This window comes from Channa argus, chromosome 14 (assembly GCF_033026475.1).
Source record: "Channa argus isolate prfri chromosome 14, Channa argus male v1.0, whole genome shotgun sequence".
Taxonomy (NCBI): Eukaryota; Metazoa; Chordata; class Actinopteri; order Anabantiformes; family Channidae; genus Channa; species Channa argus.
Genome location: NC_090210.1, coordinates 3,089,070 through 3,115,508, shown reverse-complemented (window position 1 = coordinate 3,115,508; position 26,439 = coordinate 3,089,070). Strand labels below are relative to the sequence as shown.

The window sequence follows — 26,439 nt, the reverse complement described above, 5'->3', positions numbered from 1 at the left end:
GTTCCACTGTGACTTATGTGGGTCATCGATGCCCTACGGTACTGCGTGCCCAGTCCTGTAGTGGAGGTGTGCTGATGTCAGGTTACATTTAGCAGGGCAGGATGATTAACCAGGGATGTGTTCTTGTTATAACTGAAAAGGTCTAGAGGAAAGAATTGTTGATGGGAGCTTGATATAAGGAGGTTGGGCTCCCTGACCACTAACAGTGAAAGATAGTAGCAGCAGGTCTGGTACGTAACTCTGCACCCTGGTAATAGCAACATAAGCTCAGAATGATGACATCATATCCATATCACAGTGTGAATGCTTGATGCTCACTCTTACTGGCAGCTATTACACATCTGCATGCTCATTCCTGAATCATACAGTAATGCTTTTTTGCATAGGTTCAAAGTCCTAAATTGAACTTATTTGTGCCAGTTCCCCAAACCTACAGGGCAGTGCTACTGTGTATATTCACAGCAGTGCACTAAAAAAAGAACCTTTTTGCGGTAGTAGCGAAAGTTTTCCTTCTTGTTGATGCAGTAGGTCACAGTTCTTGGTAGCATTTTTTTTTTTTTATAATTAGGACAAAATTAGCCAGAGCAGCCTAACATGTCCTTCTAGGTTGTATGTTTGAAGGCTGTGAATGGGGATCCAATGTTTCTAAGAGTTGGAATCTACATCTTATGAATGAATATTAACATGTTTCACCAATAGTTCTATAAATCCAGATGTGTTAAGGCAAAAGAAACCAAGTCCATGCAAACATGTGGTGCTTTATTACTGTCTGACACTCGTATACATTTTATCAGATACAAAGTTCAATTAACCAAATAGTAGTAATGAATGCAAACTTAGGTTAAAATGCCTTATTTACGCACACACGTGTATATTCTATAAATGGCCCGATGAAAGAAATTGGATAGTTGATTAACATGTGCTGTAATTGATTAACGTGTTATTGGCATATTCGAATTGCAGAAATCAAATTGACAATTGATAAAATGAATAATTACTGATGTAAACTGTTTTGGAACATTAAAAAAAACATTGTGGTCCTTCTCAATCGTGTGTGTGTGTGTGTGTGTGTCTGTGTGTGTGTGTGTGTGTGTGTGTGTGTGTGTGTGTGTGTGTGTGTTTGAGTAGTAAGGGTGCACATACACAGGTATTGGAGCCTAGTGTGGGAGGGAAATATCTTTTCCTGAGCCTGGGGGAGAGGAAGGAAGCCATCTCAAGTAAAACACACGCATACGCACGTGCTCCCGCATATACACACACACACACACACACACACACACACACACACACACACACACACACACACACACACACACATACCCTGCAATGTAACTACATACAGTACTTCCAGGATTAGAAAAAAAAAAAGACCTTGCAGGGCCTGTCTATTATTTTTAGACTCACATCTTATGCATCACCCATGGATTATGGGATGACCACTGTGACTCACATCATTGCTGCTTAAAATATTTCTGGTGTAGGTGGCCTATGGTTTATACATTTGGAATATGTCTCTTATTTCCCTACTGTAAGGTTAGCAAAAGATCCAGAGTTTTTTTCTGGTCTGCCCCTGTAAACAGGATGCTCACGTGGGAGTTCCACCCATCTCTCTGCTTCCTCTGCCGTGCATTCCCATGGCTAGGCTGATTCGTTTGTGTCCATCCGGCTATCCCACGTTTGTCAGAAGGCTGTAAATGGCAGCATCCATGCAGGAGCTGCTTTTAAACTTCTTTTATCACAGAAACAGCCCACTCAAGCTGTCTGTATTGTTCTCCTCTTGGGGGGGTGGGGGCACATATGCACATATGGAGATGGCTAATCTCTTGGGGGTGTGTGTGTGTGTGTGTGTGTGTGTGTGTGTGTGTGTGTGTGTGTGTGTGTGTGTGTGTGTGTGTGTGTGTGTGTGTGTGTGTGTGTGTGTGTGTGTGTGTGTGGATGTCATCAAGGGGAAGAGTAGGAGGAGAAGTAGGGTGTGTGTGTTTGTGCATATGCTTGTGTGGGTTCCAACAAAAGGCCTAAAAATAGTAGGAATATGCCCATGTGGCATATTGAGGCTAAAAGCTTGTGAATAATTTGTCTAATGCAACACATACCCCCTTCCTAAGCTCAATCATGAAAATATGCTCCTGCTGGTTACCTCTACCAGCCAGGGAAACCAATCTGTTCACTCACGGTGCAAGGCTTATTTCTATAACAGAACCTTAATAGCCGCATGATAATAGCTATTTATTCATAAGAAAGTTATGTGGGTTTTTGATTTAATAAATCACATCTTCAGTGCATTTCCATGTAATCGTCTTTCATCTTTCCCTTTCCTTCCTCAATCCTCAGTTTAACCTACTTATTTAAACGACTTATTTAAAGGTGAAACCGATACTATTGGGTGGACAGGTTTGGATTTAAACCAGAGACTTACCCAGAAAAATGTAATTGATCTTCCACATATAAGTGAATAAAATATCATTCGTCTCTGCGATCGAGTGGTCCCATGTGGCAGCTTTCCTTGTCAAGCCATTTCTTCTACTCACTTCTTTCAAATGTTTACGATTGCGGACAAATCCTCATAATAATACAAATTTCCACTTGTTTAGTAGCATTTCCTGTAGAGCAGATGGCAATGCCGACCCTTTGAGGAGAGATAAAGTCTATAGTTTCATTCCCTTCCTGCACAATTCACTTGTGTCCAAAGTGCGTTGGTATGAGTGTGGAAATCAACAATGGAGAATAAGTCCAAGAAGGCGCCGTTTGGAGATTTGGGTCACAGTCTGAAAAAGCCACACAACAACAAAGCATTCTGTGATGATGAAATGCATCTAGGATCCTCTTTCATTCATTGAATGACTATGTCAGTATTTCGTCCTAAAAGTTGTAATTCTGTGAACTTTAACATATAGTTATGCAGTTTTTAGTGACATGTCTCTGTTGGGATTTGCAACAAATTAAAATTTTTGTCTGTGTGAACTGAAGTTTTTGTAATAAAACAACATAATTCTTTACCCCGCTTTTTAAAAAAAATACACACTTTTTATCTCAATAACCATTTGTGTTAAAACAGGTTATATATACACGATTGATTGTTATTTATCACTGGATGTGCGACAAGTGTTGCGTTCTCACACTTTTTTTTTTCAGACGAATGCTGAAACAACACAGTGCAGGCTGCATCTGTTGTTCAGAGGTTTCTGCTCTACCCTCATGGCCTAGTTATGTTAACTAGTCTCTGGTCTTTAACTCTTTATACCAAGACAGCTCACATTTAACAACAACACTGTTATGTTACACCCTGGGCATTTAGTTAAAGCAAATATCCTTTTGCAAACTAGGCTATTGAGTCTGCTTCTAGCACAGAGGAAAAGGTCAGGGCTCAGTGACTGTGCTGATTTAAAAAGTGATAATTGCTAGTTTCCATAAAACACTGCCTCTTGGACAAGACGAATTCAGCCTGTTTATAGTATGGTGATAGAAATCAATAAAAAAAAAAATGTGAATACATTGTCATGACCACAGGTTTAGTCACGTCACGCTCTGATAAGGAGACAACCAGTCAAAATGTGTTTAAACTTAGTTGTGTATTGTAGTGCCCACTGCTGATCCAATACATCCAGCTGTGTTGGCCTCAGAATCGGCATGTGAAAGACCTGATATATTTAAAGCAATGAGAGCATGTGCAAGTTTGCACTTGCTTACCCTACTGACTCTGTCTTCCTCTCCGTCGCTCCCCCTCTGCTTTACTCTGTGTGTTTAGAGTGAAGTGAAATATGTGTGAAAGAGACAGTACAAGAGGGATGCAGCAGGTTTGTAGCAGGCCACAGGCTGGGAGATATTTTGTAAGGCCATCTGTCACTTGGAAAGGGAAACTTTACAAATCAAGTCATCAAGTTGAATGGGAAAACTGTAATTTTAAACAGGTTAAATAAGCCCCCCCCCCCGCCCCCGTAGCTCGAATAGGAAAAACTGAAAGCCAAGCAACCGGACCGAGAGACATGACAGAGGGGAGGAGGACAGCACATGCCAGGACTTGGAGGTTTTTGCGGAGGTGGAAGCAGACAGAAAGCAGGTGGATGTTTATACAGAGCGATAAGACAGCCTGGCTGACAGAACGCCTGATAAGCAGCTTGACTGTCAGGTTTGGTCAGCTGGTGGTGAAGCAAGAGAACAGTCCTTGGAGGGCGGGTGGACTAGTGGGTAAAACTGAATAAAGTCAGCACAGAAACTGTAATTTTTAAATTGAGACCCTTAATATAGAGCCAGTGCAAGTATCCATCATTCCTGGATGATGAAGCCTGCTGACGCAAGACCATGAGGTGATATTTAGGTTTTTAATTAACTTAAAGAGTCACTTAATAAATTGCCAGAGAATTCTGTACAGATATCTGTGGTGCTCAGATGGTGAATCCTAATAACTTTGGTGTGCAAATGATTTTTCATCTTGTGCCCGAAGCAGGTCAATGTGATCATTTACCTAATGAAATATTTCATTTCATATGTCATTCCATTGAAATGGTCGCCCCTTAATGTACCCTAACAACTCTGGTGTTCCCATGACTTTTTTACTAGAGCACCACCATAAAAATGTCACCAACGTATTCATTATAAGATTGTGCTACACATTATAAAATGTGTAGCACACATTCGTGTTACCCTGATTTACATTTTGTACTTTGTGTTTATTGCTCATCAGTAAATATTAAATCACAAAGCAAACGTGCTGACAGTGGTACACATGGTAGTGTATTGTCATTGTTTGCATGTTGACACTCTACCTATAACGCTCATTTTGTTTGCTTTTGCCTATTTACGCTTTTAAGCAGCGTTTTGTATCTGTATTGAAAATGATTGGTCGACTGCTATTTATAACACCAATTATATTCAGTAGTTTATTGAGTACTTAGCTTAAAAATTACTGTGAGGTCATATCAACAGTGACGCTAACTAAACAATATGTCTTTTTTTTTTTTTTGGTCCAGGGAAACCCCAGAGCATTGAGAGCTCAGAGCGGGTCCAGCTGTCGGGGACATACAACGTTCGGAAAGGTAAACTCCAGCTACCGGTGAACCGCTGGACCAGACGGCAAGTCATCCTGTGCGGGACCTGCCTTATCGTCTCCTCTGTCAAGGAGAGCCAGACAGGGAAAATGCACATCCTTCCCCTGATTGGAGGAAAAGTATGTAGAAGTCACATGAGAACGGGGTCATGAGTAGCATCATATAATCTTTTTTTGTTGCCTTACTCTGGTCCTTCCATGGTGATGTTATGTAATTTTCACTTTTTAATCATCAACCGATAATGCTTCCGGCTTTGTTCTCTGCTTCATGTCAAGCGTTATTAGCGGTGCAAATATTTTCAGCACCCTTTACCATCTCTAATCCTGAGTCGAGACATGCTACAGTATGTTCTTTAGTTTGAAGGGTTTGCTGTAGCCTTCAAGCAGCATTATTACTCTCTGCATTACCTGTTTATTGCTTTATGGAGCTATGTTTGCCACGGTAATAAAGAAGCTCAAAGGGCTTCTTGGAAAAGCCCTTTTAATCGTCTGCTTGACACAAAAGACGTTCCCAACCACACCTAGTTTTTAAACACTTCTCACACATGTAACCACTAGTGAAATATTTGTCCACACTCTCCATGTGTCTTTATGTAGTGAATTTGGTCTATGAGCACCGGTATTTTATTTAGACATCGTACGTTTTCAGCCATTCTTTTACATTATTGGTGCATGAGTTTATAAATCTGTATTTCTAAAAAGCAGTGGCTACACGTAGTTTCTTCTTAATCATGTCACACACATATCATGTGCTTTTTCATTAGCATGCGTCTGGTTTACTGAACTTGTCAACCCAACAGCCAAGAAGCCTTTGCTATTAGAGAAGTCTCTTAAAATAAGAGCACATCCACTGAGATGTCCATGTGCAGCTTTTTTTTTTATTGTCTGACTCCATAGGCATGTGGTTATCATTTATATTCAGATGTGGGTCAGAGTTGTCAGTGTTTTAGACTGTAATGTCACTCGTTGTGTGTGTGTGTGCTGTGCTGCAGGTGGAGGAGGTGAAGAAGCACAATCACTGTTTGGCCTTCAGCTCAGCAGGGCCTCAGAGTCAAACCTACTATGTCAGCTTTGACAGCTTCACGGAGCACCTGCGCTGGCACAGACATGCTGCCAAGGTACTGTGTGTGTGTGTGTGTGTGTGTGTGTGTGCATGCATGCATGCATGTGCAGTAGAGCTATAGAAAGGAAAGGAGATAATAAGCATATGCTCCCTGAAACTGCTTACTGTATAGGTCAGCTACATTGTATATCAGCACACATGAAGTATATATTTTTTAAAAATGGCACTACAACCACTGCAATCCCACGGCCGGTAAAGTGTGAGCTGAGTGGATTGAAAACTGTGGATATTTCACTGCTGTCCAAACTGTAGTATATACCCCAAGTGTCTCTGGGTGCTCTCACACACATAAACACCACTCATGGGCCTCTCCTTTCTCTCATTTGAACTCAAGTAGGCCATAGCCAGAAAACCTCTTTTCTAAATATTAACAAGGACATGCATGTCACCAGCACCCAGAGGGCCACTCAGAATAGAAGCCGGGATAGAAGCGTCACGTGCTCTCAGAGCCTATAGCTAACCGTGCTCTTCAAGGCTGGAGTTCACAGAATGTCGATGTTAAGATGAGGCGGAAATGTACGCTGCCATTTCATTTCAGATTACAGCCTTTGTGCTTCTGTCAATTTGACTAACAAATGACCACAGGTTAACTGCTCCATGAACTTGCTTTTAACTAGATTACAATGATGTCATGTTTAATATTAAGTCACTAACCTGCTAGACTTTACCCCAACTACATCTGCCTCACTAATCCTAAGTAGATTAGCCATTAAATGACTTTTGACTCCTTAGCAGCAAGCTACACATGCACACATAGTAAACAAGTCAAGTCTAGGAGAAGAGACAATCCTGTTAAACTCAAATGCTCCCTCTCTTTTTCTCTCTCCGTCATCTAGATGGTGTCCCAGAGAATCAACTCAGTTGATCTGTCCTGCTGCAGCCTGGAGCAACTTCCTCCCAACCTCTTCTACAGCCACGATCTCACCCACCTAAACCTCAAACACAACTTCCTGCCTGCCGACCAGCGGCTGCAGCAGCTGCAGAGGTACAAAGGAATTATAAATCTACAGTAAACACACCTGAGACTTAACTATAAGGAGGGGTAGAGACAGCAAGAAGTGAAAAATAAGAAAAGAGAGGATGGACTTTAGGAGGCATTACAGGTCGAGCAGACAAAGTAGGGTGGTTCAATTGGGCTGGTTTGGGCAAGGCTAGACTTAAAACGGGTTTAGCTAAGCTTAACATAATTTGGCCACAACAGGAGATGGGCTGAGCTGTTGTACAAGGAAGAGAGAGATGAGACACAGACACAGCAGGTCATGGCTGGCTGATTTGGACAGCGTTAGCGCTCGCCTGCAGTTTGTAAGCCATCGACCTGAGCAATCTAGGACTGAGCCCGTTGGCACGCAGGGACCAAAGAGGCTGGCCAGGGCTGTGCTGTACCAGACTAGGCCAAACGAGCCCAGAGCCTAGAAGGGTAGATATGTCCGCAGGGAACCTTTTAATGTGCCTGGGCTCACTCTCTCTCTCTCTCTCTCTCTCTCTCTCTCTCTCTGTCGGCACCATCTGCTGCATGCTTATTATGGTCCAAGATAAAGCCACATCCAAGACCTGTGTGTATGTTAGTGTGTTGTGTGTGTTCATGAGTTGACATGTATCTGTACTCACCGGTACACATGCACAAATGTCACCACAGCTCTCTCTGAAAATTATTATTATTAGATTTTTGCCATTTACCGGGTGATTAGTGTGAATCAGATGTGTATGTTTGCAGGAAAGATGTATGTTTGTGTGAGAGCGAGTTGCAGAAAAGGTAGCTGCAGGCAAAACATTTGGGGTCAGTGCATACAAAGTTTTGATACAGTCTGGCATTTGTTTGTTTGTTATTTCTGTTTTTGAGATGGCTGCACTTATATGAATGCAGGGTTGTATGCATGTTTTTTTTTTTTTTAATGTCCTTGTGCATCTTCCTGATTAAAAAATTATGAATTCATATAAGACCATGGGTTTTTTTAATACAGTAAATCTGTGAGAGTGATGCAATCCTCCCCTGCTGGTCAAGCGGCATAACATCCATTTAGATCTGCCAAGGCTAAGTAGGGTCGTCCACATTTAACCCGGCATGAGAGGAAAAAGAGGTCGGTAATGAGAAAGTGCTGAATAGTCGGCTGAAAATAGAGGGGTTTTGATGGATACATGTAGCAGAGTTACTTGAATACTCACTTTGCCCCGGAGAGACTGGAGTTAAAAGAGCTTGAGTCAAGAACAATAATCCTCTGTCTGCAGCCTTATGAATGTGCGTGTGTGTGTTTTTGTTGTGGATAGTGGTGCGAGAGTTGGTTTTTTCTTTGATTATAAACTCTGACATCTGAGTTATAGTGCTTTGTGAAGTTTAAGACAAATGGAATAAGTGAACCTGTCACATGCCTCTCCCTTTTTTTAACCCCTCTCTCTGGCCAAATACTAACTTGTGGGTGAATTGCCAATCAGATATATCTAATCAGTTGTTTTGGATACTAGCTCTTTTCTCTGGAATGGGTCTGTCTTCCCAGCATGCATCTCTCTCTGAGGTCACTACTCACTAAGGTGATTGGCTGATGTTCCATGAATATAATTTGAACCTCTGGCCTTTGTATTTACATATGTATGATACCTTTGCTTCTGGATTGAACAAAAACAAAATGGTTCTTAAGAATTCAGGATATGTTCATTCATGGATTTATTTATTTATAATTTTTTTTTTTTTTTGGGGGGGGGGAGGGGTGCAACCGTCCAATATTAAATCTTTCCCTTTACCTGATGTTTGCTCTTTACCGACTCAAGAGAGTTTACATTTTTGAAACTTCTAAATGATGTTCCACCATGGTTACTAGACAGTTTGCTCGTCGGTTGTTTGGGGCTGGGCAGGCAATGTACAGTGGATTTATTAGAGCTGTTAAGATAAAAGATAAAGTGTTGTTCCATTGATACTACTTGATACAAGGTCCATAACAGAGGACTGACCGGCTCAAACATCAAAGCAACAAGCTAAGCAGAAGAAAGTCCTCAAATATTTAATGAAAATGTTGAATAGTAGCTTAAGACCTTTATTTAATGTTGTTGCTCTTTTTTGTGGTCAGTGCTACAAGCTGCAAACAGAACAATCACATCTAATCACCTAATAAAGTTGTTATAGGGAACTTGTCAGCAGTTACTAATTTACAAGATGTAGCATTAGCGTTTAATTAGTGTAATGTTTCCATCCATATAACAATTGTCTCATTTGAGCTCTGTTTTGCTCAGCAGCTGGGTGGTTGGGTAGCATACATTCAGTATGTCAGGAAACCGCTGCTGAAAGAAAAATGTGTCTTGAGGTTCAGTAAATGTGTGGAATTTCCAGTGACAAAAACCAAAACGGTGAGTTTAAAAAAAAAAAGGCTTAAAGTCTTCACTGACCTAATGGAAACTGCAAATTTGGGTATTATTCTTGGTGGGGGAAAAAAACTTGACAGAGCATGACACAGATAAGGGGAGTGTGGTTATTACTCAGCAGATTGCAGTTTAAGTTTAAGATGTTTACTTAATGGTGGAATGACATTTTCACACACATCCCGACCCTACAGGACAGACCCTCCTTTTCATAAGTGTGTGTGTGTGTGTGTGTGTGTGACCTGTGTGTGCATGTACAGCACATATGTAGGAACATCTTTTGCCCCAAGTTTAAGGTTGCAATGCTGCTATGGTGCAAAGCCCAACTCGAACTTGCCATAGCTGCTCTATCTGTGCAGGTGATGGCAAGTTGCATTTGTGTGTCTGTTTGTGTGTAGATGAATAAATAATGACAGGGTCCTTTTCCCCGGGTTTGCTATGTTCCTTTGGCTCCTTCTCCTTTGAGGGTCACCACTTTGTAATGAGCGCTATGCTGAACCCCACTGGTCCATGGTTTTTAAATGAACAAGTGCTTCGCTCTTTGTGAAGGTTTCATTATCAGGTTGTGTTTATGGATATGTTGAATCTGTGTTTTTCATGATCCAAAAGATTTTTGTTTCGTTTTTGTTTTGTTACATTGCCTCTTGTTCTGTCACTGTCACTAACTGTCACGCTTCTATTATTTTCTCACTTTTTGTAGGTTTTCTCGCTTGCGGAGCCTCAACCTGTCAAACAACCACCTTGGTCAGTTCCCACTGGCCATCTGTGACATCCCCACCCTGACAGAGGTCAACCTCAGTTGTAACTACTTGGCCCATGTCCCCAGCTCTGTCGGAGCCATGACAAAGTAAGAAACAGCCGGAAATCCCTGATACAAATGTCACGATAACTATAATGACAATCAAAAATATTAAAGTTGCAGGATCTAAATCTACAACTTACAGGCTGAAAATTCTGGCGTATTGTTGCCCTATTGTAAATACTTTACTTTAATATTGATTCAGTTTTTTTTTTTTTTTTTGTTTACTTTACCTCTGTCTACATTGGCTGTATGTGATGTTGATTATTACCCAGCTCTTTTACTTTAGTACCAGGGGTTTACCACTCATACACACACGAGGCAAACACTTGCCTTGACATCATCTCAAGGGCTGGAAACCATTGAATCTTTTCAAAGGCCAACCACATTTATGCTGGTTTGAGTGTCACAAGCTTACTTAGCCAAATGTGGGAGTAACGTAGCAACAAGCACGTGGCATCTCAACCACCATGGTGTATTTGTGTACATGGTGTGCTAGTTTCGACATGTAGGCTAAAACAACACAACGTTCACTGATCATTGGTTGCGCTTTCCAGTGACATTTTCAGGTCTGTACAAGTCAGAATTCACTTATTTTCTTCTTTAGTATTTTTATAGTGTGACTTATCCTTACAAATCTTTTTTCAGGTTGTCAGTAAGGTAATGTGTTACATTTCTATTTTAGCTGTACTTTACAAATGAAAATGTTTTCTCAGGGCTCAACATTTACGTTTGACATTTATTAAGCCCCTTGGTTCTAGTGGTGGAGAAATTATATCCTAGTTCCTTGAACGATTACTTCGTTTTGGGGCAACATTTTCAACAAGATTGTTACTTGCTGAATACTGTTTTCTTACTCATGGAAATCCCCACAGTGCTTGACGTTTTGGTTGAGTCGCAGGCTCTGCCTTTGGGAAAGCCCTGTAACTCATTTGATAAAGAAAGGGAAAGTTACAAAAGTATTTAAACTTGAAATAAATAAGGGCATTAAAGTACTTTAAAGTAAAGCCTCATTTCAATAAATGTTCAAACAAACATACAGGTATGTGGGTTAAGAGAGGCCTAGATGAGAAGTTAATCTGCAGGAATGATCCGGCATGTCTGTAAATTCCTCAAGTAGCCAGTAGGGCAACTATGCTGCTGCTGCCATCTCCTGGATATCAAGTGTACTGATTTTAAATCCTAGTTGGCACAACGCCACTGATCCTAAGCTACACTATCTGTGGGAATAAAGAAAAGGGCTTTATTAAAATGCCATCCTGCCCTATCAGCTCTTTTATAAATGAGGTCAATATAATCTGATGTTTATGATTTCAGTTTGCAGACATTCCTGTTGGATGGCAACAGCCTAGATGAGCTGCCCGATGAGCTGGGTTCCCTCCAGAGGCTGGGTTACTTAGGCCTTTCCTTCAACCAGTTCAACCATGTGCCCCAGGTTCTGGAACGCTTGGCCTCAATGGAGAAGCTGTGCATGGCTGGCAACAACCTAGACACACTTACTCTGCAGAATTTCCGACTGCTTCGTGTCAAGCACATTGATCTGAGGTACACAAATATTTAAACACGCAAAACTGAGATGAATAATAATTTTGCACCTTTGTCAAGCATAAGCACAAGTTTTAGTTTCTAGCTAGGCTTGTTTTTAAGCAGCGCCCTCAATGAGACTGTAACATAGTAATGATGGAAAAAAAAAACGAGCGGACACCCTGATAGCATGCAATCAGCAAATAATTCGACTTTAGTGGTTCCATCAGGTGTCTTCCAATCCAGTAAATAACGTTTTTGGGTAAAGACCACCTTCTATCTCCTTGGAAGTTGTGTAGTATTTCAAACGTTTGACAGAGATGTGAATCAAATATTTTGTGATTAAAACTTGTTTTTTTTTCCTCTCTTTGGTGTAAATTGAATTTTATTATGTGGTTTACCAGTTTACCAGTTATTGAATAAATTGCTTGAGAAAGTTCGTTTAGAATTAGGCAAACTGAGAAGGACAGTTGTTGAAGTAAACTACAGATAGGCAAATTAATATCAATTGATTAATTAAAAATAAAGATAAAACAGCAGTGTTCATTGCATTAGTCTGAAAGTATTGTCCCAAATCCTGGATATTTATGTGGCAATATATTTTCGTATTTTAGGTGTAATTGTTTTTTTTTTGTTTGCTTGTTTTTTCAGAAGATGGTTTTCAATCATTTTATACTTCCCCAAGCTTAACGTACGATATTATCAGTAGGTGACAGAATGATAATCAGTCCCTAATGCTGCAACAAAAATGAAAAACCGTTGACATCAGTGTTGCACACAGAACAACAGACTGCTAACAGAATTTAAAATGATGCACATTATATATTAGCTATCACCCACGGCATGTTCCCTCCCTCTCAAGAAAGGCCACAGCATGTGCAGTTCAACCTGAGCTAAATGGAGCTGAACTTTTGCTGCTTCCTCTGTCAGGTTGAATAAAATCTCCAGCATGGTGCCAGATGAGCCTGACCTGCTGAGGCACGTGACCCAGCTGGATGTAAGGGATAACAGGCTGATGGACCTGGATGCCTCCGTATTCCCCAGGCTGGAGGTGCTCCACTGCGAAAGGAACCGCATCGTCAGCCTCAAGGCCAAGGGTTGCTTGCTGAAAGGCATCTACGCATCAAACAATGGTGGGTTTAGCACACAGAATGCCATGTTCTTGCAAGGGCAGTCATGTGTGCGTAGAAGAAGAGATCATCCTCTGCGTCACCATGTAAACTAAAAACAGACGTGTGTCTGTGTGTGTTTCTCTGTACCTGTAACATGTAGTGTAACCCCTTTCTTTCTTTTCTGACATAGCTATTTCCCTCCATGCTTCTCATTTTACATGCACATATTTTTCTCATTAATGGTGCAGCCTCATTGTCTCCCTCAATCCTCCCTAGGACTTGTCCCCATCGCCCCCTCCTTCGTACAAACATTCCCCTCTATTCTCTATTCATCTACCTTCTTTTGTAATAGAATGCATCTGTCCTTGCTGTAGGTTAATGTGTTTGTATGTCTCCCTACAGAGCTCCAACAACTGAATGTCAGCCCAGTGCCCTCCAATCTTAGTTACATGGACATTTCCAGGTGAGCAAAATCCCAGAAGTCTGTACAGACGTTGAAAATGAGGAATTTGGGAAAAACAATTTTCAAAAATGAGATAATTTCTAGTACATCGTGAAGAATTAGCAATTATTGTTTAGTATAAAAGAGTTTGCTTTAAAGGTCTTCTAACTGCCTGACCTAAATACACAGAAGAATCTGTGAAAGGATGGTTTGTGAATATAGAGTGCTGTCATTTTTTTTTTTACCCATGTCAACCCTGACCTGAGATGTGACATGATTGTTCAGTAAAAGACAGGAGTCTGTACTTGGCCTCTTTGTAGTTAATAAGAAGCACTGAATCCAGCCTTGACAGACTGTCACAATTCGCATAATTTGTTTAGAGCTATATTTGTCTTTTTCTCTTTACATAAGTACATACTTACATAAGTGAGACTTAACTAAATGAGACATTTACCTGATAAAGTTAATCTGTAATGTTACAAAAAGAAAGACTATTTACATTTACATCTCTTATTTTTCTAAAACACAACTGTAAGAATTTAGAAAACTGCATGTAATTTATCATCGTCACCCCCTCCCAGGAACCATATGGAGTCGTTGCCAGACTGGCTGTGTGAAGCGAAGAAACTGGAAGTTCTGGACGTGAGCCACAACCTCATCACTGAGCTCCCGGCGCGGTGAGTGTCGCTCTCAGCGAATGTGTCCGTAAAGCCTGTAAATGAAGTACAGTCCAGCATTATTCTCTCTGACCTATGTCAGCCAATCCTCTATCCCTCTGAGAGCCTCATAAATCACACAGATAGCCTGTAACCTCCACGATTGCCATCCATTCTCTTCCTCATTATGTAGCCTTTTAGAAGGTCAACTCAAACGCAGCTCACTTTCACCTCTTTTTGTAAACCTTCCTCACTCATAGTCTTCTTCTTGCTCTGGTCCCCTCATTGTCTACAGATTTTTATTTATTTTTTTTACCCAGTAAGTGTCCGGTTGATACATTTCAGCTGCAGGCTCCACTAGAGGCACTGATGTTTTCTGTTTCCTTATCATCACTCCCGTCCTCTTACTGCACTATCCTCATTTCCATGATTGTCCAGGTTTTTTAAACAAGTACTTTTAAAAAAATGTTTTCTCAGCTGTCACTTTTGGCTGTCTCTCTGTCTTTCTGTCTGTCTGTCCATCAGCTTGTCTGACTGTCTCAACACCATCAGAACCCATGAGTGTGTGTGTGTGTGTCTAATCTTTTACTTCTGACCCAACCATCTGTGTGTTCCTCATGCCGCAGGTTGTTATGCAGCAACAGTCTGAGGAAGCTGAGTGCAGGACATAACCAGTTGCACAAGCTGCCTGAAAGAGTGGAGCGCCCTCTGCTGGAGGTTTTGGATGTACAGCACAATCAATTGGTGGAGCTTCCCTGCAACCTGTTCCTCAAATCTGACAGGTAATATTAATCAATAGCTAGAAGTGATTTGATTTTGTTTTTTAATCAGATAATGCATCTGACAACTGTCATTTTTTTATGTCCCTGTCTAAAAGAAAACAAAAATGAGACTGTACTTTTGTTTTCAGCTTGCGGTGTGTAAATGCATCAGCCAATAAGTTGGAGCAACTGCCTCCATCCAGCCTATCAGACGAGAGCCACAGCATCCTGCAGGAACTTTACCTGACCAATAACCGGCTGACAGACAAATGTGTTCCAATGCTGACAGGTCATACACATCTTCGAGTTTTGCATATGGCCTATAACCATCTCCAGACTTTTCCAGCCAGGTAAATATTTTTTTGTTAATTATTAGTGTAGTTAATGAAGGTCTGTAAAATGTCAGTAATGGTGACAGATACTAAGAAACATTTCTGAAAGACAAACATTGTCCAAAATCCAAAGAGATGCACTTGAGGACAATATAAATAAAGAGAAGAGTGGCACATACTCACATTTAAGCCCAGTGACCTTTTTTTTGGACCTAATCGACAAAGACAGACTTGAGCTCACCCATTGCTCTACGTTATCCTTCAGTAAAATGGCCAAGCTGGAGGAGCTGGAAGAGGTGGACCTGAGTGGAAACATGTTGAAGACTATTCCCACTACCATCATGAATTGCCGGCGAATGCACACACTCATCACCCACTCCAATGCCATTGAGGTCTTTCCAGAGGTCATGCAGTTGATGGAGATGAAAGTAAGCCAGTGGAAACGGAATTTTTCAGTGAACTGATACTATATATACTGTAACTGATACTGCATTTGTGTGATTGCTGACCCTTTTATTCTTTGCTGCCAGTGTGTGGATCTGAGCTGTAACGAGCTGAGCGAGATCACACTACCAGAGAATCTGCCTCCCAAGCTTCAGGAGCTGGATCTGACTGGAAATCCTCGTCTCAACTTGGACCATAAAACACTTGAGCAGCTCAAGTATGTCTCTGCCTTTCTCTGTAGGTCTTGTTTTTGCATGACTTGTGTGAACCGTTGGTGTGACTGCAGCTCATCTTTTTACGTGCTGTGTAGTATTTTTACATTTGGATAAGTAACGTATAGTCTGTTTCTTTTGGAAGTGGCCACAATGGAATTTTCTCAGTGCTTTATGCCTCAACATTAGGTAGTGTATGTGATCTTTTGTGTTTCTCTGTCTTCCAGTAATATTCGCTGCTTCCGTATTGATCCGCCTCCAACCTTCTCGTCAAATGAGGCATCTGGTGGGCCTGCTGTGTGGAGTCATGGTTACACAGAGGCCTCAGGCGTCAAGAACAAGTGAGTTCATTTCAGTCAATGATGAAAAAACGCAAAACAAAAAACAACCTCCATCACACTCCCCCAATGAATCCTCACTAATCCAAACCTCTTGAGAGCGAGCATTGTTAAAGCCAGATGACTAAAATGAAGGAAATATTTAAGCAGTGCTTATTGGAAACATGAATTACGTGTACTCCCATTCCAAAACATCTCTCTATGGCATAAATTGCCAATTCAGTGGTGTAATCTGCATGTTAAAGAAGATTTAAGCAATTGCACCTATTGTTTCCATGTTTACGGAACATTAGTAATGTTCAATGGGCAAATGTTGATGACTGAGGTTCTGCTGTGAAGTCATCATAGGAAGCATGGTTATTAGTCTGTGGGGGTAATATGATCAGTACATAAACAGAGGACTTTTAAAGGCATCCTTGTTTCTTTCTCAGTGACTTATAACATATTCTCCTTTTTTTCTTGTTTTCGGTTCAGGCTGTGTGTTGCGGCCCTTTCAGTAAACAGTTTCTGTGGAAGTCGTGAAGCTCTGTACGGTGTGTTTGATGGGGACAGGAATGTGGAAGTGCCCTACCTTTTGCAGTGTACGATGAATGACGTGTTGGCCGAAGAACTACACAAGACCAAGAGCGAAGAGGACTATATGACCAACACCTTCCTCGTCATGCAACGGTACACGATTGCCTCAACAGGCGTATTTATACTTTCTCACACTTAGAAAGGATCCATTAGAAATTGCACATTTCTAGGCTCATTACCGTTTTTTCTGTTCTGCCCTTACAGGAAACTTGGGACAGCGGGTCAGAAACTGGGTGGCTCGGCAGCTCTGTGTCACATTCGCCATGACCCCACTGACCCCAGTGGCTGCTTCACCCTCACAGCGGCTAATGTGGGCAAGTGCCAGGCTATTATGTGTCGGGATGGAAAGCCATTGTCCCTGTCACTCATTCACAATGTAGGTCTGGAGGAGGAGTACCGCAGGATCCGGCAGCACAGGGCCATTGTCACTGAGGTAGAGAGAAACTAAAGAAACATCCCAAGTACATGCAAATTAATCCTTTACATTAATGTGCATTACATGATCCCTTCGCTAACGTTTGTACTCTTTTCCATAGGACAACAAGGTCAATGGTGTGACTGATTCAACACGGATCATGGGCTACTCCTTCCTTTATCCATCTGTCATTCCTTGTCCTTATGTGCAGACAGTCACTCTAACCCCCCAGGATGAGTTCTTCATTCTGGGTAGCCGGGGCCTGTGGGATGCTGTGTCTCCCACTGAAGCAGTTGAGGCTGTCCGAAATGTGCCCGATGGCCTGGCTGCCGCTAAGAAGCTGTGCACGCTAGCGCAGGGCTACGGCTGCACTGACAGCCTCAGTGCGGTTGTGGTCCACCTAAGTGTGAGCGAGGACTGCTGCTCGTGCTGCTGCTCCGAGCCTCCCCAGCCGCCTCCCAGCCCCGGCCTGGGCCCCTATCCCCCATCATCCTCTGCCATGAAGGAGCGGCCCTCAGATGGCTCTCTTCCTGTACCTCCTTCGTCTTGCAGTGAAATCAGCAGTGAGGTCAGTACCAGTGAGATGAGCAGTGAGGTGGGCTCCACGGCATCATCTGATGAGCCACCGCAGAGCTCCTTGGTGCTGCTACATGAGCAGCCCCACCATAATCACTTCCACCTGCACCATCAGGCGCACACGCTGTCCTTGCAGCACCAGCAGGCCCACGCAACCAACCAGCCCTGCCAGTACCTTTTCCCAGCTTCCGAGCTGCCCTCTGCCCGCAGCTGCTGTGCCCTCCATCCTGCCTGCTTAGCAGGCTCCTTCCAGAGGCAGCTGTCTAGTGCGACTTTTTCCAGTGCCCTGTCTGACAATGGGCTGGACAGTGAGGATGAGGAGCCCATCGCTGGTGTTTTCTCTAATGGGAGCCGTGTGGAGGTAGAGGCTGATGTCCACTGCCTCAAAGCCGAGTGCTCTTTCTCCTCATCGCCCCACACATCATTACCTTCAGCTTCCAGTCAGGAGCACACCCTATTAACTCTCCCCCCACCTCCTCCACCGCCGTGCACCCCAGAGCCCCTGGATGAGGGGGTTGACATGAGCCTCGGCGAGGCTGAGAATGGGCTTGAGAGGGATGAGTCATGGCAGGGCATTGGAGCAGGAGGCACAGATGGAGGAAAGTTGGCAGGCAAAAGGAGGGTTAATGGGTCGGTAGCACGTCAGGAAAAGAGCCACAACCTCATAGAAGTGGCTGCTGATGCTCCCTCTAAGAAGTCTGGGGGTTACTTCACAGCCCCAGCCCAGCCGGACCCCGATGATCAGTTCATCATCCCTCCCGAGCTGGAGGAGGAAGTGAAAGAAATTATGAAGCAACATCAGCAGAAACAGCAGAAGCCACCTGGGACTGATCAGCCCACAGACTACTATGACACCCCTCTCTGAACAGCAACTCCAGCCTCCCCTATCCCCCAGCGGCAGCACGCACAGAACCTTAAATCCACCTAACCACATTTATTTTTCCACACATGGACACAAACAAATGAGGTTTTGTAAGAGGCTACAAGATGCACTTGAAAAGGTTTCATCCATCCAGCTTTTTCTCGGCAGCCTTCCAGCCATCATCCTCAGAGAACCATACACTGTAACCACCTGTTTTTACCTAATAACTCATAGGAGAACACAAGCAAATGAGCCCTTTAATGATACTCAACCCTCTTGAAAAACCAGTGGAAACAGCTTCTCGTGCCCATGGTTGGTTTTCACAGACTGTGGAACATTGTTTTTACATTAGGCAACACGTTGAGTATGAAATCAACACTAGTTTCTTTGCTATACCATTAGATTGCCACAACACTTGTTAATATGGATAACAATTCCATGGTTTGTTTGTTTATTTGTTTGTTTGTTTGTATTGTAAAAACCTACCATATCTTTTAATGTGAATGCAGTGACCTTGCTGCAAGAACTTTAAAAACAGAGACACATAATCTTTTTATTATCAGTAAACTTTGTCGAGTGGTACACCAGTTATGCCACACTTAACTGTTGTAGATAGGGCACTTAAAATACTGTATTTCTTCAGTAAATCATGGCTCTTGGCCTGTGAAATGGCATAGAAATTTTTTGTAGAAATTTGAAATACTAACTCCTAGGAGTTGCATACTCTTTATGGTGACTCAGTCACTTTTACTAATCTTCTCTGAGAGAAATGGTGATTTTTTTTTTTTTCCAATGATTGTAAATAAGAGAAATGTTGTATACTGACGCTTTTAAAGGAACTACATACCTGTACGTCGGTGAAGGTTTTAGTAGAGGGGAGGAAGTGTGGTTCGCCAAGTTTGCTGTCATGGAGGTGTCACCACCCCTTTACTTTACAACGTAGACCCACAAATATAAGACACATACAAGCTCTACACTCTCAATCACAGACAAACACAGACACACAGACACACAGACAAGAGTATAAGTGTTATTGCAGATCTGAAAACCCAGCATTATAACTACACACAGTATAACAACACAAAGTTGCTATGGTTTGCTCCACGTTGATTAATTGTGATGTCTTGTAGTCATCACTGTATCTAATTAATACTAATAGACAGATCTTAGCATGCGCACACACACACACACACGCACAAATACATACAAACATGGACACTCGCGGGTAATATTAGTCCCACCTCCCTCCTACAGTAACTGTTACCACCGGCATGACTGTGTCAAGTTCAGTAATACAAACAAATATATCCACATGGAAAAGAGACAACACAAATGTTCCTGTCTTTGGTATAATAAATTTTAAATTTGTGAATATAAGTTATGCTGTTTGGGACTTGTTTTTGATAATTAACAGAAATTTGAAAGTGAACAAAAGTGTTGTGTGGTGTTAAGACATTCATACAAAATATTATAAATAAACAGGGATATAAAGGAGGAGGCTATAAAGGAGGGAAATATTACGTTGCTGAAGTGTTTTTGTAGACCACAGGGGGGCATTCTCATATCATTTAATTCTGCTCTAGAGGTCGTTTAGCATAGCCATTCAGATGGAAAACAATTATTTATTTTTTTACATCAAATCTGCCATTTTGTTGCTTTATTCTGCTCACTAAGTTCTGAAAGTCATATATAAAAAAAACTATACACACAGATGACACTGACTACTGTAACTACCAGCAATTACCCCCAGAAAAGACCGAGAGGAGGCAAATGCAATGCTAGTTTTATCCATCAGCAGCTGTCCCCATATTACCACCAGTCATCACCTACTAAGAGAATGAGAGAGGGAAACCCGGCTTAATGGTATTCGTAGTTCTCATAAACACCATCTATAGAGTGTGATTTTTCTGAGACCTCGCCTCAGTCAAGTGCGACCACTGCCAAAACCAAACCTGTTAGTCAAATATTGAATTTCAACTAATCTTAAAAGAATAGAAAGTTGCCCTTTTGAGAAATGCGCTTATTTAGTTTCGTGTTGGTAGTGAAATTAATACCTTCCAGCAGTTAAATTTCTTTATTTTTTTTAAACATGTCACATATTGTATTTTTTGTACAGCACAAAGAAGATATAACATGTTAATTAGTCATCTTACGAGGTGCTAAGAGGCACATTTTGACAGATTTGGACAGAGTGAGGTTACTGTAGCTGTTTTTCACTACAATTTACTTCAGCAGCCCCCAATTCAGTAAGTCAATCAGTTCTAAGCATTACTAGAATGATGTAAGGACCATTTAGTAATGAGCACTATTTTGAACAATTATCTCCTATGAAGACCTATTTAATTTAAAAAAAATTGTGATATTTATTATTGATAAGCAGCTTAAAACTACATAGAGTGTACAACATTAAAACCTTTTTCTCATCTAACTCAGCACAAAAGCAAATGAGGGCATCGCACTGAATGTCCGACTAATCTTTTAAACGTGCTGTGAACGTTTGGATTGGATAAGTTTATGGCTTGCAGATAAATGCAGTTTAATGGACGCAGGAAAAAAATAAAAGGAAAAAAATAAAATGAAAACAAACGCAGACTCCGTTGTTCAGACACCGCACATCGAGGCAGCCGTTAGAAGATGTAGAGGTGACAGGTTGAAGAGTTGAAGAAGACACAGGCTGGGTCACAGTCACAGAGGGCGTAGAGTTGACAGGTTGAAGAGTTGAGGACGGCAAAGGCTGGGTCACAGTCAGGTGAGACACATCTATGAGAGACAGCAAACGGAAGGAATCAATGGATCCTAATTTAGAGGCACTGATGAACATGACACGAAAGACATTGTAGGACTGACTGTAGCATTTATCTGAGCATAAGTTTGGTATGAATCATGTATGTAATTGTATATCGCTGGATATACGTGATTCTACGGATGCTGGTGGCACTTAAAGCGCTGACTATGCACTGTAATACTAATGAATTATTGATATAATGTATGACTGAATTGGTGTTGTTTCTCTATATTACCTCAAGTATAATTACACCAGTGAGTAGTGTTCTTCCTCTTTTTTTTTCTTTTAGTATTCTCTTTTTTTCAAAGCACTACAAATCTCTTATTTAATGATGTATTGTAATGCAGTGCTCTTACCCTCCATCGTTAGGAGAAAGATGGCATCTCCTCCCTTTATAAAATCCCTGCTCTTGGCTCGGAGGTGGGTGAGATACACCGGAGTGCCGGCGCCTGGCCCTCTGAAATACTTGGACCCATCTGAATCTTTGACTTCGACGCCAACCTTACGAGGGTCGTCCCAGAAAAATGTATCGGAGTCTGTTTAAGATGATGTTGAAACATAGAAATATTGTAAATATAGTATATAAATCCACACTAGTGTCATAATATGATTTATTTTACTGCGAAAATCAGTGCACCTGTTGCCTTCATGTTGGGGTCAGTGGTGACACTCCGCTGGTTGGACATGCGCTTTTGGATGTGTGGATGCTGGTCCATCAACATCATGGTTATCTGTTTCCAGGGGCACGGCCATTTCTGCCCACTGTCCCCCTCACGGGCCACCAGATGAGCATAGGCTGACAGTTCACCAGGGTAGCCTTCCTTACCGCTGGGGTACAGCGCCATTTGGAAAGTGTAACCGTTCTTGGATGTGAATGGGGGGCTGAAGATAGGTGTGTTTGTGGGGGTGTCTTCCATAACTGAACTGAAGTTCTTCACCCGCCATGTAAACTCCGGACAGGTGGTTTCAGAGAGGTTGATGTCATCCAGAGAAAGCCCCCCAGTCGAGGGTCCAGAGCTCTGCTTGGTCCCTTGAAAGACCACGCGGAATTTTGTTTTGACATCTAGACTCACGTGGTGCAGTTGCCACAGCTCCTGAGGGGGTCCTGTTACAAAACGAGGTGAAAACAGAAGGTTTTCAGCGTTGGACCTGAAGTATTCAGACCTAACTCTATTTTTTTAATAATCCTGAGTAATAATTTGATGTAGTTATAGTCACCATCTATGCTCTGTATAAAGCGCAGTTTTCCATTGGGATTAGCTTTGTCATATTCTCGGACATATATCTTCAGGGTGTCACTGGGTCCAGCGCTGTTGTAGTAGAAGAACTGCAGACACTGGTAGCCTCTTTTGGGGTATAGGAGTCTGCTCTCAAGCAATGCTGTGCCCCCACTGCCAGCTGTGCCAGTGCTGAAGTGCATGAAATACCCTGAGCCTAAAGATCCAAATGTCACTTGGTTAGTGATGTCATCACCTCAACATGAATCATAATAATAACAATAATAGCTTTATTTATAACGGACATTTGGGTGATAAGATGTGGAATGTAATGTAATCATTCCCCGGCAGTCTAAGGGTTACAGAAAGTCTCTTTAGAGTGCAATTAGCTCTTTGTCTTACTACTTAACTAGTTTAACAAGGCAGCACAAAAAGGGGGAAAAAAACATGAATCGATAAAATACAATGCAGAGTCATCAAGCCTGAAAGCAGGAACAAAAACTGCAGAATTTGTCCAAAGTCTCTTGTATTGGAAGTGTTTTTCTCATGCCAGTTTGGAGAAGAGGAACTGAAAACATTTGCAGGGTACATACAGGAATGTGTGTTGTTTTTTGAATATCTTGTACATTTTTGCAAGACGAGTCTCACCCGTGCATTTGCCCATGTTGGAGTAATCAGTGTTGGGGCCTCCATCAGCTCTGGCAACCCTGACCCAGTCGGCCGTATCCCCTTGTCCCTGGATCATACCACAGATGTTCTCACGTTCAAAGTCGCATGAGTCCAAGAAGGTGGAGCCCTCGGCTAGAACACATTTCAAAGACACCCATACATTGGTAAAGGACTCTGAACTGCTATAAACTAATTGGTGCAAGTCATAACAACAAGCCAAACGTGATGGAGTGAGCTGACACAGCCGCATTTATTTGGTAAATCGTACTGCAGTTATAGAGGCGATACAGCTTGAGCAGGTCACTGTCACTAAATTCCATTCGCTGTCCGATGACATCGCTGAACGCGGGGATCTTGGTGACGATGGTGGGCTCGGTGCCATTGCTGAAGGCATTTTTGCTATAGTGCATCATGGAACCGTAGTCGTACGGTACACCCAGAGAGCTGGAGGTGGTGTCGTCATAGGTGTTAAAGTTGTGTTCTTTACCTGTAGATCAGAAATGAACTGCAGTTTACTTCACAATATCTTTCATCTTTCCCCGAATGTAGGGATGGATTTATAGTCATTTATTAGGATCCCTCATAACAGTTCCTGACAAGTTGCTGACAAGTTGAAAGCTGTGAGATAAGAGTGTTGGCCTGTCCAAGTACTCTGCACTTTAATCACACACTAACAATTCGATAAACACACACAGTATTGTAATCCTTGATTTGTTGATAAGGCCTTTTGCTTATCTGTGGAGATTGCGCAGCCCGGCAAACGACGCATGCGCATTCTTTCTCACACGAGAATGATTTGCCCTGCGCATCTCACGTTACGAACGCACGTCGTGTGGCAGTGGGAGATTGCAGTACCCTCTGAGATGTAGTCCCACATGATCCTGACATAATCATCACGGTCGGCCCTGGACTGCTCATGCCAGAAACCCAGAGCATGGAGGAACTCGTGTTCAATGGTGGCGATGCGGTCACAGTTTGTCCCGATTGACAATCTCTGCTTCCCAATTCGCTGGTTTCCCACCGAGGAGAAACAACTTTTTGGAGAAAAAAAAAAAGTTCTTGATTGTGATGGTAAATGCATTGATCCTCCAGGAAGTACAACGGGCCTTACAAACTTTAGAGATAGAAGAAAAGCCGCCTTACCCGGCCCCTTTAAATATTGAAATGTAGTTTGTTTCTCCACTCCAAGGCTGGAAGTCAATGCAGGACTTGAGTCGGTACTGCTCGAATGCCTTCAGAATCACACCTTTTGCATTGATCTCTGCAGAGAAGACAACAAATCAATTCTGTTAAAGACGGGGAAAAAAAAAAGTCTTTTAAATTCCCTTCCCCCCTTTTTTTTAACCATAACACTCTATAAATTCATGCAAGTTACCGTGGACTCTGGATTGACAATTGGAAAATATTGTTCCAAGAAGGTCAAAAATATAATATTTTTATGCTTGATTGCTTTCTGCACCCTCGCGGCTGTATAATATGCGTTGAATAAAAAGCATTGCAAAATCAATTTCTCATTTTGAACACTGAATAAAAAATTGTGTTTTTAACATATGTTCATCGAGAGGAAAGATCATCAAGTTTGAAGGTGATAAACAGAATTTAATGAGGTGGCAGAGGATCCCAAATACAAGTGTAGGTAAATTATACTATTTCTGTTGATCATAGTTGAATTATTACATAACTGGATCAATATCATTAATACATCAACATGATCGCAGTTTTTAAGTTGGTAGAGCTACAGTTACAGCAGTTGCAATAGTTTGCATCCCCTTATTTTTGAAAAGGAGAAAATTAAACAATTTAGATTTTTTTATCAACATAATATGAATGTTTAATTAGTACAAATTATGTTTTATCAGAAATTAATTTTAGATAATGCTTAATTAATTTATAAAGGGGGATACAAACGTTTACACTTTTGTAATTTTTATTATTTTATGCACACGCTTTGATCAGTTTTATTACTTCTGATGAAGAAAAATTTGTACTAATTGCATTGGTATAATGTTGGGTTTGAGTTTGCATCCTCTCACACTGAAATCACGTTGAAGGGGGGATATAACTGCTGATAAGTGAACGGTAACAACTGTAGTAACAGTAATGTGCAACTATCTTTACCTGGTTCTTTTTCACCAGTGCGCACAGCAAGACTCAGTCATCCAGGTGAGGTTATCTGGAGGGTGGTCTCACCTGGATGACTGAGGTTATCTGCAAGATGATTCATCGCAGTCTTTTAAGTTCAAAAATGATTAACCACTCTTGTATCTTCTTCGGTCTAAGAAATGTTGGTTATGGGCCCCATATTTTTCCTGGTTTTTGTTTCTCAATCCAGTCCAGGTGAACTGAAATAGCTTTTGGGATCTTAAACACAATTTCTTTTCTAATTCTTACCTAAGTCATCTTCCATGTAATATGGGATCATCTTTGGCCACCTGTACTCCTCCCCTAAAATGGAATTACGGCTTTGCCTCTGTGGTGGTCAATAGAAGTAAAGAGCAAGACAGGAAGACTATAATGAGTCAAGGTTAAGTTGTCTTCATGTGATACTTCTGTGCGTATTAATAATAGCAATATCAACATACCTCATCAAGCACAATGTCCCCCTCAACAAGATTCAAACCCGCCTCTGTGGAGAATCAAGCAATTAGGATACAATAGATTCAGAACACTAATCTGTCTGCTTCCATCTTCTTGCGTACCTTCGTTAATGTCGAAAATGTCACGGTCCCTTCCACCATCCACATCATAGTCTGTCAATGTGGATAAGAAACTTAATTTGACAATCATTGAAAGTGACAAGAAAGTGATCCAGCAAACTGTGGTCAATGTTGTTTTTTTCTTTAAAAATAAAGAAATCAACAAATCACTTACCAGATATTTTTGTTATGGGCTAAACAAAAGAGATTGTACATTTTATTATTATTATTATTATTATTATTATTAAATTGTATTAAATTAATAAAAAAAATCGTTATCATAAAACCATATCTTTAAAAAAATAAACCAATTTCTCACCAAGCAAAGTGCAGCACCCAAAAGGAGGTAAACAAAGTGAATAAGTGAACTACACTTTCCTCCTGCCATGTCCCCCAAATATCTCTCCACCCGGGACAGTAAGTGACTGGTGCTCAAATCTGACAGATACTTGTGAAGGAGAAATTAGATAAACGTTCATAGAGGAAATAAACTTTTATGCAGGTGATT

General features: G+C 41.6%; 2 protein-coding genes across 2 annotated transcripts in view; one reads left to right on the top strand and one right to left on the bottom strand.

Annotated features, from left to right (window-relative positions):
- The window catches only part of phlpp1 (PH domain and leucine rich repeat protein phosphatase 1), a 45,036-nt gene extending 23,421 nt beyond the window's left edge, over positions 1-21,615 (top strand). Inside the window, exons 2-17 of the mRNA XM_067529402.1 lie at positions 4,968-5,164; positions 6,037-6,162; positions 7,004-7,152; positions 10,216-10,362; positions 11,632-11,859; positions 12,769-12,971; positions 13,353-13,413; positions 13,974-14,069; positions 14,675-14,830; positions 14,959-15,159; positions 15,407-15,569; positions 15,672-15,802; positions 16,025-16,138; positions 16,610-16,804; positions 16,916-17,144; positions 17,248-21,615. Of these exons, the coding sequence (XP_067385503.1) occupies positions 4,968-5,164; positions 6,037-6,162; positions 7,004-7,152; positions 10,216-10,362; positions 11,632-11,859; positions 12,769-12,971; positions 13,353-13,413; positions 13,974-14,069; positions 14,675-14,830; positions 14,959-15,159; positions 15,407-15,569; positions 15,672-15,802; positions 16,025-16,138; positions 16,610-16,804; positions 16,916-17,144; positions 17,248-18,567 (3,716 nt within the window). The 3' untranslated portion in view covers positions 18,568-21,615. The remainder of the gene's footprint in view (positions 1-4,967; positions 5,165-6,036; positions 6,163-7,003; positions 7,153-10,215; positions 10,363-11,631; positions 11,860-12,768; positions 12,972-13,352; positions 13,414-13,973; positions 14,070-14,674; positions 14,831-14,958; positions 15,160-15,406; positions 15,570-15,671; positions 15,803-16,024; positions 16,139-16,609; positions 16,805-16,915; positions 17,145-17,247) is intronic.
- mep1bb (meprin A subunit beta b) lies at positions 20,624-26,394 on the bottom strand. The gene is made up of 13 exons (XM_067529403.1): positions 26,251-26,394; positions 26,107-26,125; positions 25,935-25,985; positions 25,818-25,861; positions 25,627-25,705; positions 24,379-24,496; positions 24,091-24,269; positions 23,504-23,722; positions 23,215-23,367; positions 22,568-22,783; positions 21,987-22,454; positions 21,706-21,885; positions 20,624-21,324 (listed from the first exon to the last, which is right to left on the bottom strand). The coding sequence occupies exons 1-13, from the start codon at positions 26,317-26,319 to the stop codon at positions 21,101-21,103; spliced, it is 2,019 nt and encodes a 672-aa protein (XP_067385504.1). The 5' UTR covers positions 26,320-26,394; the 3' UTR covers positions 20,624-21,100.
- Positions 26,395-26,439: the final 45 nt, after the last annotated feature.